We start from the raw sequence: 12,522 nt of genomic DNA, 5'->3' as shown, positions 1-12,522 counted from the left end.
TTTACTTAAATCTACTTAATTTTTTTTTTAAGAAAGGTTTTCCATTGTTTCAGCCTCTGTCTATCCTTGAATACAGCTGATAAAAGACACTAACATGATTCCTGGGAAGCATTAAATCCTGAAGCATTTAACAACAGAGCAGGACGGGACTTCACAGAGTAAAACCGATGGGGATCACACATCACTGACTCAGAAGCAACAACAGTCTGCTTAAACAGGGAAGAACACTGAGTACATGGGATACATGACAACGGGAAGGTGTACCATGCAGAGATGTATCTGCACAGGCATCTCCTGCCTGATGACCTGCTACCCTTTGTCTCACCCGTGGAGCACAGGAGAACTGTAAAACACAACCTACGGTAATAGAAATCTCAGGTTTTTTCAGATGTGCGTGTAACCTCTACAAATGATCATGGATGTGCTTTAACAACCTCCTGGGGGTTTGGAAATTAAGGAGAAAACCGACTTATTGTAGGCAATATGGTACGAAAGTGTCATATAAAACAAACACATAGCTCTTTTTTAGTGCAAAGAAATACAGCAAGTAAGAAACGCTATAAATCTAACCTCTTTCTTTAAAAGAAAACGCACTTATGCATTCATAACATCCATTAAGGGCACTGAGACGCTGGAAACCTGAATACACAAGGCCTGAAGAATATCAAGCCCTTAAGTCTACTGCTTTTTGTGTAAATAATGAAATTGGTAAGTGGTGGGAGCTGGGAACCCTTCTTCTAATTTTACTTCCAAAGGAAAACTGAAAATGGATAAATGTCACTTTTACAAAATGTAAACTCATGTCTTCTACTGCTATTTGAAATCAAGGTTTAATGAAATCTTCACTATGATTATCGTGTGTGGGGGGTGGGGTGCATACACACACATATCTGCAGAGAAAGAAAATGAGATTTTTAAATAATCACAAACCAAGTGGTCAGCACTATAGTTTAAAATACACCAAAAAACTATTCTTAGCAGCAAAATAAGTAACCTACTGGCCAATAAGAAAAGGCTTAACTTGCCTAATCCACCTTACTTTATAGATTACTACAAAAAGGGTTGTTATACTAAAAGTCATAGGTCTAGATAGAATCACAAAAGATTATTTCATTCTTCTATCTCTGCAAGAAAAAAAAAATGACCAAATAATTCTACTGTAAAAAAAAAAAAAAAAAAAAACTGCTTCAACAGAAAGCAGTAATTTGATACTTTACAAGAGGTTAATCACAAAACTGATTTTTAAGGATGGATCTATGTTGTTTAAAAATGTTCCAAAGTATTACAGAAAAGGAATGATGATTACAGTTTGCCTTCCCACCCTCCCCAATGTATTTGTCCATAGAAATCTCAAGAAAAAAACAGGAGTTTTATCTTTAATTAGCAATGTAAGCAATCACATCTGAATTGACCATAGTGTAAAGATACTGTTTAATATAAACTTCCTGGTGAGTGTGGCCTTTCAAAAGAAGTGAGGATGAGCACCAGTCTTATCCTTTGTAAACTAAACTACTGTAAATACATCAAATGCAGTTCAAGTTCACAGAGTACTCCATTAGTTAATCTAGACATATACTAACTTATTTAAAAACAAAAAACAAAACAAAAAACTCCCAATACTACTGTAATTACCAGACACTAAAGTAATCTATATTTTTTTGTAACCTCAAAAAGCCAAATTACAAAAATAAAACCACAGTTCATGTGTTTTATCTACTGGAAATGATGGTATTGATACTTGATTTGCTTTTTTAAAAATTCTTCTCTATGTATAAAATAGCAGGTAGTGATATTTTTCAGGACTACCAACAAACTGGCAGGCCGGAGAAGAATTTAATTAAGCATAAGAATTAGATTATCTAAAAAGTCTGACAAAATAAAATATCAGGCAATCTGAACTTACAACTGAGACCATCACACACAACGTTCTGATCAATGAAGTAATTCTAAATGGAAAAATCACACGCATCTTTTTGTTTCCTAAAATAAGCTGAAAAATATATTTTTTTAAATTCATATCCATCTTAAACTCATTGAATATTCGTATGTGAGGCTTGGAAACCCACAGCACAGCTGGGACATGAAACTGAGCTTGTTAGACAAGCTGGTTCAACTAGGAAAAAAAAAAGAGATGGGAAGAAGGTGGCCCTCAGACGTGTGAAATCCACAGCTGGAAATGATGGGTAGCTGTCTGAAGGACAGAAGCATAGTGGAAGTATCTTGAGTTCAAGAAAAACCTACATTTCAATGATACAGAGATATGATACAGCAAAAAACTATCCTGGGAAAGGCCCTAACACAGTTTATAACAGTGAGTCTGACTCACGAGGCATAGAGGTGGTGGTTCCAATGCAGCCTAGGGAAACTGAAATCTCTGCTCACCTAGCTTCACTGTGATCAGAAGAACTCAACACAATTATTTATTTAATAGTATATCAAACCAAAATTGTAAAAGAAGATGTCGTAGTTCTAAATGGTCAGGCTACCAGTCAACCAGAAGTTGGGCCAGATAAAAAGTTATTTCTGATGGTGTAGGTAGGTAAGTCACATGCTGGAAGTAGCTCGACACATTAACCTGAAAAGCACTATAGCACTATGACCTAAGAAGCTGGTTCTCCACCCCCCCGCCCCCTGTTTTGACATCTCATGGTACCAGTGCAGGTCACACATATTAACAGTACGCAGAGGAATGTACTCATATCAAAAGGACCACAGAGCAGCGTAAGTGGACAGCCGCGTTATCTGCGTGAGACATTCACTATACATAGCCCAGAGTCTCCATCTCACTCCTGTACCGCTGCTCAGACACCTTGCTCTTATGCTGCTTGCTCTCTAAATGCTGCCGGAATTCCATCTCTTCACCAGCCCCAACATTACACATGGAGCAGTAAAACTGGCCACTTGGAGTGACGCACATGGCTAGATCACGTGGAATCCTCTGCCGAGAGCGGGGATTGAAGTAAGGACCTGCTAAAGCAAGAGATGAAATATATTCAGAATATTCACTAAGTGAAATTACAATTATCACTGTAATTTGTAATTCTAAATTCAAATTATAAAACTCACGGATTCTAAGCTTTAAAGGAATGTGAAGTCGATGGATTTTTAAAATTATAATTTTATACAAGTTTGATCTGAAAAGATAAAATGATTTAATCCAAATATTGTCAGAAAATCTGCTATAGAACCAAATCTAAACTCCAAATGGCTCTGTCTCTGAGAAAGGGAATACAATTTTTAAAATATTTTAATTTCCAAGCATTCTATCAGAAGTCTTATAATTATGCTAACCTTTATTCCAAAAATTCTACTTCTAAGAATTATCTTAAGAAAACACTGAGAATTTGTACATGGAGATCTACCAGCAAGGACATTTATTTCAGTAATGTCTATAAAAACAAAAATTTAGGGGGAAGGGAGACCCAAAAATAGGATTTGAAAAATTATGGTAATGAATGCAACGGAAAATTATGTAGTCACTAAATATAATGCTACAGAAAACTCTTATAATATGCCAGTAAGTAAACCAAGAATATCATAAAATAAGATACCATTTCTGGCTCAGCGCCTATAGCTCAACCGGCTAAGGCGCCAGTCACGTACACCTAAGGTGGCAGGTTCGAATCCCCAGCCTGGACCCGCCAAACAACAATGACGGCTGCAACCAAAAAATAGGCGGGCGGGCGCCTGTGGTCCCAGCTACTTGGGAGGCGGAGGCAGGAGACTCGCTTGAGCCCAGGAGTTGGAGGTTGCTGTGAGCTGTAATGCCATGGCACTCTGCCCAGGGGGACAGCTTGAGGCTCTGTCTCAAAAAAAAAAAAAAGATACCATTTCTATATATATATTTTTTTCTTTTAGAGACAGGGTCTTGCTATGTCACCCATGCTGGACTGCGGTGGTGTGATCATAGCTCACTGAAGCTTCAATCTCCTGAGCTCAAGTAATCCTCCCACCTTAACCTCCTTGTACCTGGAACTACAAGTGCATCAACATACTTGACTAATTTTTTTTTTTTTCTGCAGTTTTTGGCCAGGGCTGGGTTTGAACCCGCCACCTCCGGCATATGGGGCTAGCGCCCTACTCCTTTGAGCTACAGGTGCCGCCCAACTAATTTTTTTTTTTTAATTTTTATAAAGACAGGGTCTCATTTTTGCCCAGGCTAGTCTGGAATTCCTGCCCTCAAGTGATTCTCCTACCTCAGCCTTCTAAAGTGTTGGGATTACAGGTGTGAGCCACTGTGCCCAGCCCCATTTCTATTTTAAGGAAGTAATATATTTTTATATATATATAAAGAGATTGGAATGACATCCACAAAAATGTTAGTGACATTACTGATAATTTTATTTTTTTCTTTTTCCATTACTGACTTCTTAAAGTAGATGATTAGTTCATTAATTTTCTGCTTTTCTTTCTGCTATATTATTTAATGCTTTTCTCAAAATACTGCTTTTAATGAAGGCCAATACTGCTTTTAATGAAGGCTGAAATTTTTTATATATTTTCATTACTGTTTGTTTCCAAGAATTTTTAATTTCCAGGATAACTTCTTTGAACCATGAGTCATTCCCAAGTGTTTCAAAATTGCTAAACAAATGAAAATTTTGTTTGCTTTTATATTTTTGTCTGTCTTGTTAAACCCTGCCAAGTCTCAGCAGTGTTTTTATACTTTTGTTATTGACACATCATGTGAATCTACTCTGGTTAGACAACATAATCTGTATTACCTTCATCCTAAAATTTACTTTATCTCATACTAATCTTGTTATCCAAGTTTCTTTCATTGCAGCTGGATTCCTTTTAGCCAATCTGACAACAATAAATGTAAACTTACATTTATTGTAATTACTAATAAATGTTTAGACTTCCTAATCGTATTACACTGTGCTTTCTATATGTCCCTGTTTTACTGAGTTTCTGTTCCTTTTCAATTAAAGTTGTACCATGTATAATTAAGTTCATTTTTTGTTTATTTTACTGTTCACATAAATGACCTCTGCTGGCATGTGTCTGTATCACAGTCTCAGGGACAGGAGAGGATGCGGGACTGCTCGGTCCTACTCTACTTCTGAAGATAATCAGAATATGCAGAAAGCACTCCTATAAATGCATGGTTGTGAACTGAATGTGTGTATAGAATCTTCAAGGAAGCATTTTCAAAACACGCATATATCTAGGTCCCACTCCACATTTACTGATTGAAACTCACTAAAGTCATGATTCAGGCATTTTGTAAAAATTCCCCTGGTAGGCTTGGCGCAGTGGTTCCTGCCTGTAATCTAGCACTCTGGGAAGACAAGATAGGAGAAGCACTTGAAGTCAAAGTTTGAGACCAGCCTGAACAAGAGTGAGACCCTGTCTCTACCCAAAAGAGAAAAATTAGCCTTGTGTGTAGCAGGAACCTATAATGCCAACTACTCAGGAGGCTGAGGGAAGAGGATTGCTTGAGCCCAAGAGTTTGAGGCAGCTGTGAGCTATGAAGCCATGGCACTCTACCGGAGTGACAGAGTGAAACTCTGTCGCAAAAACTCCCCTAAACAAAAAGCTCCTTAGGTAATTATGGTTCACTACCCCGGTTAAAAGCCACTGCTATAATCTATTTTATTTTCCCCCCAAATGGGAATTACACATGGTACATCTCTAAACCAACCATTTTTATCATGCATTTTACATTTCTTAACCGGAAAATACCAGAAGAAACATAAATGGACTATAAGAGACCCTAAAACATAGGCTATGGTTTAAAACTAAAATAATATACCAAATAGAAAGCAAATAAATTAGACCTGAAATAAACACCAGCCTGAATAGCCACTAGACCAATTCAGCATAAGAATGACTAACCCCAAATTCTCAGCGCTATCTATTGCCACAGAAGGAAATAAATTAAAGGAGAACATTTGCAGAATGAAGCCAAGGCATATGGAAATACACAGGATACCTGAATTATTCTGCACTGTATACGTATTTCTCCTAGTAGGCATCATCTTAAATTCATTCCCTTCCTTCCGGGCCCGCCGGTGGCCCACCTCTGAGGAATCCCTGGAGGACAGAAAATTAAAAAGAGTGAGATTTCTAAACAAGAATCCCTTTCAACTCTTTTTCTTTAAAGCAGAGTTTCATATAACACTTTGGCCTCAGAGAAAATGGCAATACCTACGAGAATGAGTTACTCTGAGCTTCCGCCAGCCGCAGCCGCTTGGCATGATTCTTCCCTTGATAGTGTGCCTGCGCCACAGCCGGAGAACTGAAGGAGGCATCACAGAGCTTACAGTAGTCATTCTCTGTGGCCAGGATCACTCTGCCTCCCGGCTTAAAGGAGCCCATCTGACATCAAAGACACAAGAAGAAACAAAGTTAAAAAAAATACAGAGCTTATTCCCTCCCCCACCTCAAAGGTCCTCCCAAGAGTTGAAAAACAAGGGATATGACATGGCATGACCCTAAGTACTCAGCTTCGTAAGGAAACAGATTCATTCCAGAAAACACGGCTGGGAGATACTTAACCATGGTTTTGTATTATAATCACCTATGTACTATATTAATGAATGGCCCATTGCTATCTCCACTGAAGAAGTTTCTAACTTGAGTTTAAAAACCCCCAAATGGAAGATTTAAGGCAATAAATAATGGGTAAATAATAAATAGGTATGGCTTAAAACCACATTGCCAGAAAGCATAAAGTCTGCTCAGAATCCATCAAGAAGCATTTACTGAACTCTATTTATTGGGCTTGCTGCCTCACCCAGAAGGGATACACAGTAGAAATGCCATAGTTGCTGTGTGACGCCAAGGGTAATAAAGTGAGACTCTGTCTCTACAAAAAAAAAAAAAAGAGAGAGAGAGAGAGAAAAGAAAAAAAAAGAGATGTCATAGTTGGCTACCTCCCTACACTGACCACCTCCTTAAGTTGACCCTAATTTTCTTTTTTTTTTTTTTAACAGAGACAGTCTCACCTTATTGCCCTCAGTAGAGTGCTGCAGCATCACAGCTCACAGCAACCTCCAACTCCTGGGCTTAAGCGATTCTCTTGCCTCAGCCTCCCAAGTAGCTAGGACTACAGGTGCCCACCACAACCCCCGGCGATTTTTTCTGTTGCAGTTTGGCCAGGGCTCAAACCCGCCACCTTGGTATATGGGCCAGCACCCTACCCACTGAACCACAGGCACCACCCTGACCCTAATTTTCATAGCCCAGACATGCTCCACATCTAAGTATCAGTACAGGAGGCCTAGTTCCTTATGATGACCTCCTCCATATGTTGACCAGTTTGTTACAGTCCCTTGGGTGGTCAATTTACAGAGGTTCAACTGTATAGTCACATATTTTTAAAAATTTAGCCCCTATCCTCAAAGAGGCTACCAACTAGCTACAGGTAAAATATAATCAGGGAAAAATAAGGAACAGATCCAGATGATTGTATTCAGGTTGGTAAACAACGTGTTAAGGGAAAACTGACACAGTACCTGGAAGATAGTAGGTACTCAATAAATACTGCTGGGTCAACAAAAAAATGATATGATAAATTTTGGATAGAAGAGAGTAATATATGATAAAGATTCTGAAACCATATATATCTTGAACAGTTAAAGAAAATGAAACTGATTCATATGGAAAGGAAGATTTTCTAGGGACAGTGTAGCTGTCTTCAAAAATCATGAAGAGCTATGCTATAAAGAAAGGTCTAGGGGTGTCCAACCCTCAGCTTGAGGGACACATGTGGCCCAGGGTGCCTATGAATGTGGTTCAACACAAAATTGTAAACCTACTTTTTATAAATATAACTAATTGTAAACCTTATGAGATTTTTTAAATCATTTTTTTGGCAGAAATCGATTACCTGGTTCTTCAGCATGAACTTTATAGACAACAATGTCGTGGTGCAATTTCACATAAAATAAATACACATAAGCTCTTGCTACTTGTAGCTTCAGTTTTACAGTGGTGTGCGACTTCCGATGTGTCACCTTCCGAGCACAGATGGTCTAATTGACACCATCAGATATTGCATGTGCTTGAAGTGACTTGATGAGGCAGCAATTATCAATATCTCAACCTAACACTGCAACATTAGGTGTTCAATGTTCTACAGACATCAGCTGAGCACTCTTATTTGCTTATTAAGGTATGTCCAGCTTAGCAGCACCTCACACGTCCCCTGTTGCACTTTAGAGTCAGCTTCCACCTGCCCCTGCATCGGCAGCCGAGATGTGGAAGGGCCGAAACCCTGTTTTCTATTTTCCTGTAAACTAATTCTCATACTAAACATAAATATAGTCTCTTTTCTATTATTTTTTAACCCAGCATGGCTTCTACAATGTCTCAAAAGAAAAGAGAACCCCAAAAAGAAAAATTATAGGTAAAGGAATATTATTCAATGAAAAGTAGGCAGATGACTACTTTTTTGCCAAGGCAGATAGTAAGGTACTCTGCTTAATTTGTAGGGAATCTGGGCAAGTTTTCAAAGACTATAATTTGAAAAGGCATTATATGCAAAAACATGCTGCCAAATTCAATGCATATAAAGGATTGTGTCATAAGGACAAAATAGCAGAACTGAAGAAAAGTCTTCTCTTTTTTTTTTTTTATTAAATGATAGCTGTATACATTAATGCAAACATGGGGTACAGTGTAGTGTTTTCATATACATTTTGAAATACTTTCATCAAGCTGGTTCACATAAATTTCATGTCATTTGCATAGTCATGGTGTCAAAACATTTATATTCTAGTTCTAGAAAAGTTCACTTGTACCCTTGTTAGACAGATATATAGGTGAATGACCGGAAAGTCTTCCTTCTCAACAAAATATTTTGTAAAAAGTTAACTCAAACCTATAATCCTAGCACTCCGGGAGGCTGAGATGGGTGAATCACTTGAGCTCAGGCGTTCAAGATCAGCCTAAGAAAGAGCACAACCCCTTCTCTACTTAAAAAAAAAAAAGTTACAACTCAGATGGATTCCACTGTAAAAGATAGTTATGTGGTAGCATACTTAACAGCAAAAAAATCAAAACCATTTACTGATGTTTAGTTTATTAAGCAATGTATGGAAAGCATGGCAGATAAAATTTGCTCTGAAAAAAGGAGGATATTTCTAAAATCAGTTTGTCTCACCAGATGATAGCCAGAAAAACTGAAGAAACTGGAAAATCTATCAAAAGAAGTTTGGAGAGTAAAGCTGCTGAGTTTGAATGTTATGCTTTGGAGATGGATGGCAGCACTGAGACTATCAATATGGCTCAACTTGCCATTTGTATTAGAGGTATTGGTGATAAATATAATGTCACCAAAAAGTGGCTTCTTTAATATCATCAAAAGATACAACCAAGTCATAAGATTTATACGAAGCAGTAAAAAATATGTTAGAGCAGTTTTGTTTGTCCATTGTCAACATATCTGCTATGGTGACTGATGGTGCCCCAGTGACAGTAGATAAAAGAAAAGGACTTATGAAATTAAAGGAAGATGATGCAACTGCCACCCAAAACTCATATTTGATGAAGTATCACTGCATAGTACACCAAGAAAATTTATACGCAAAAACTTTAAAAATGGATAATGTCATGAAATTGTCATCAAGACTGAATTTCATAGTGGCCAAGGGATCAAATTATTGCCAATTCTAAGAATTCCTTAAAAGCAAAGATGTTAGGGTGATATCATTTAGTTTTCAGAAGTAAGATGGCTCAGTCAAGGCCAAATGTTGAAAAGATTTTATGATTTCCAACATGTTATTAAGTCATTTATGGCATCAATACCCAAATTTGTGCCAGAACTTGACAATGAAAACTGGCTTGCAGATTTTAGCATTTTTAGTGGATTTAGCCACTCATTTAAATGAGTAAACATGTGTTTTCAAGGTGAAAACCAATTTATTGATACAATGTTTAAAACCGTAACAGTGTTCCAAATGAAACAAATTATGGCAAGCTCAAATTAAGACAAACAATTTTATGCATTTCAATACCTTGGCTAAACACAGTCGTGTGAGGAGCAAAAAATATGCAGTCTTGCTTTTTGATTTGATATAAGAACTTGAAAACAGATTTTAAGATTTCCAGCAAAATAATTAATATTTTAGTGCATTTGTGACTCCACTTTTAGTTGACATAAATACTCTACCTACCAATTTTCAAATGGATGCACAGATCTGCAACTGACATTCAGCTTAAAGAAAACTTTGATCATGTCTCTTTACTAGACTTTTATCGGTTCCATCTTCCTCACTTCAGAATCATGCCTTATTCATGTCATCACTTTTTGGCAGCACCTACATTTGCAAGCTATTATTTTCAAGAATGAGGCACATTAAGAGTAAAATTAGAACCAAAATATCTGACGAGCACCTTGAACCTCATTGAGAACTGCAGCTACTTCCATCGAACCAGATATTGATGCATTAGTTTGTCAAATGCAATGTCAAATATGCCACTAGTTTTATGTTGCCCACTTTTCTTTTAAAATAAAAAATATCCCCCAAAAAGACATTTTATTACGTAGATATGTACTTTTCTACATTAGTGATCACAAACTTGGGACCTGCTCAACGGTTCTAAAAGACTCTCTGAATAGCCTACTGCACAATTAAGATTATTATATGAGGACATTTTTGCTTATCTGTGGTGGCAGATATCACAAAAATTATGAATGGACCTTTTTTTTTGTTCATGAGCTTTCGTTAGTGTTTGTGTATTTAATGTGTGGCCCATTCTTCTTCCAATGGGACTCACAGAAGCCAAAAGGTTGGACACCACTGGCTTAGGCTGTCTGCCCAGGAAAAGTGGAGCCAGCTCACAATCCTGAATGGGGGCAGCCATTCAATTCCAGAGCAGCCTTCAGGAACCAGTAACTTGAAAACCATTCACAGCTTAAAGATCTCTTGGGTGTTTCCTGTTCTCTGATTCCATTCTTAATATACTTCATTTTCCTCACAAATCCATGAGATGGAAGAACGGCCAAAGGCTAACTGACACTCAGAAAAGTAAAATCATACCATGATGGTTAGGGACAAATGTCTAAACGAAACAAAATTCTTGCTCTGCCACTTTGCAAAACATCTAACACTGTGTTATATGACTTAGCTTATCTGAGCTTCTGATAAACTTCCATAAGGTAAATGATATTGGCTCAAACCTCTAAGTTGTTACAAGTGTTAAATCAAGCCAGGGCCCCAGACTAGGATAAAGCAAGTGAGACACTCTCCTTAAGCACAGGATTTAATATCATCAAGATAATATTTTAATATACTACTTTTAAAAATCAGATCCCATGCAAATAAACCAATAAACAAAATACCAAAACTTTAAATACTTCACCAGTACCAGTGCCAGGCCCAGCCACATCACAGCCCGAGGCAAAAGGAAAATCACTTAACTCTTACATCCTGTCTTCACACGTTTGATGCTTTCTTCATCACTGATTTTTTTTACATTAATTTTAAGTTTTTAAAACATCACATTAAGTATTTATCTCGATTACTGAGTTTTTTAGCTCCCCCTTAAATTTTGCGCCCGTCAAGTATACCCCTTACCTATTTCCAGCCCTGAATGAAACAATGAATGAAAAGTGCTCACCGCTGTGCCGAGCATAATAAGTACTCAATTATAGTTATTATTTTTTTATGACCATTGTATTATTTTATGGACAAATAACACTACAAAGATAGATTAAAGAGTAGAATCCATATTTCAGAGGCTACTAAGATACAGGAATATCTCCCTAAATCAACTTGCTCTATCTTCCAAAGACCAAAAAGAAACCTGGCTCTCAAGTATGTCTCATAATAGCAAAGTCCAAAAAGTGTTTACACAGGCTGCCAACATAGAGGTAAGTAAAGGGCAATCTCTGGAAACTAATCTTACAAATGGAAGACAAAAATCTAAAGGAACTGGATTGACTGCGAAAAAGAAAGAAATATTTAAAAACCTCTCTTTTCATTCAGGGTCATTTTAACCCTACATTCTGAGAAATGCAGAGAGAAAGACTCATGTAACAGTATTCGCTTCATCATTTCACGAATCACAAACACAGCCAATGAAAAATCTCAAGACTTACAGATCTGGGCATGTGTTAAATCGAGCACTATATAGTTCAAGGGGTTACAAGTACCAAGTAGCATCTACTTTAGGATTATTTGCCTAACTGTACCCTAATGGACACATGGACAACAAATTTCATTCACGACATTCTGTGCACACGACAGCTCCTCCCCCAGCGCTGCTTCATCCAGACGCATCTCACCTGTGGGGGGACTGGAACGACTGGAGTGGCTGCAGGCTCCACCGCATGGCTCATTCTGGCAGGAGGGGGACAGCTATTTGCTGCATAGTAATTTCGGAGTTTCTTACCATGGTTTTTACCCTCGAAGGAAAAATAAAATGATTACAGTAGATACCCCCTAATCCCCATCCACAGTTTTGCTTTCACAGGTTCAGTGGTCTACTGTGTCCAAAAATATTAAGATATTTGGGATCGGCGCCTATAGCTCAACTGGCTAAGGCACCAGCCACGTACACCTAAGGTGG

General features: G+C 37.7%; 1 protein-coding gene across 3 annotated transcripts in view; it reads right to left on the bottom strand.

Moving 5' to 3' along the window:
• Positions 1-1,222: 1,222 nt before the first annotated feature.
• Positions 1,223-12,522, bottom strand: part of ZMAT3 (zinc finger matrin-type 3) — a 35,729-nt gene continuing 24,429 nt past the window's right edge. For 2 of the 3 annotated variants that reach the window (XM_012807915.2, XM_023515767.1), the window contains exons 3-6: positions 12,239-12,358; positions 6,158-6,324; positions 5,939-6,039; positions 1,223-2,970 (exon numbers count right to left, since the gene is read on the bottom strand). In XM_012807915.2, coding sequence (XP_012663369.1) covers positions 2,759-2,970; positions 5,939-6,039; positions 6,158-6,324; positions 12,239-12,358 — 600 coding nt within the window. In that variant the 3' untranslated portion in view covers positions 1,223-2,758. The remainder of the gene's footprint in view (positions 2,971-5,938; positions 6,040-6,157; positions 6,325-12,238; positions 12,359-12,522) is intronic. The other variant, XM_023515768.1, reaches the window with a different exon arrangement.

Source organism: Otolemur garnettii, unplaced genomic scaffold, assembly GCF_000181295.1.
Source record: "Otolemur garnettii isolate 467f Iridium unplaced genomic scaffold, OtoGar3 scaffold00078, whole genome shotgun sequence".
NCBI lineage: Eukaryota > Metazoa > Chordata > Mammalia > Primates > Galagidae > Otolemur > Otolemur garnettii.
Note: the sequence above shows the minus strand (reverse complement) of the source record. Positions and strands in the feature narration are given on the sequence as shown.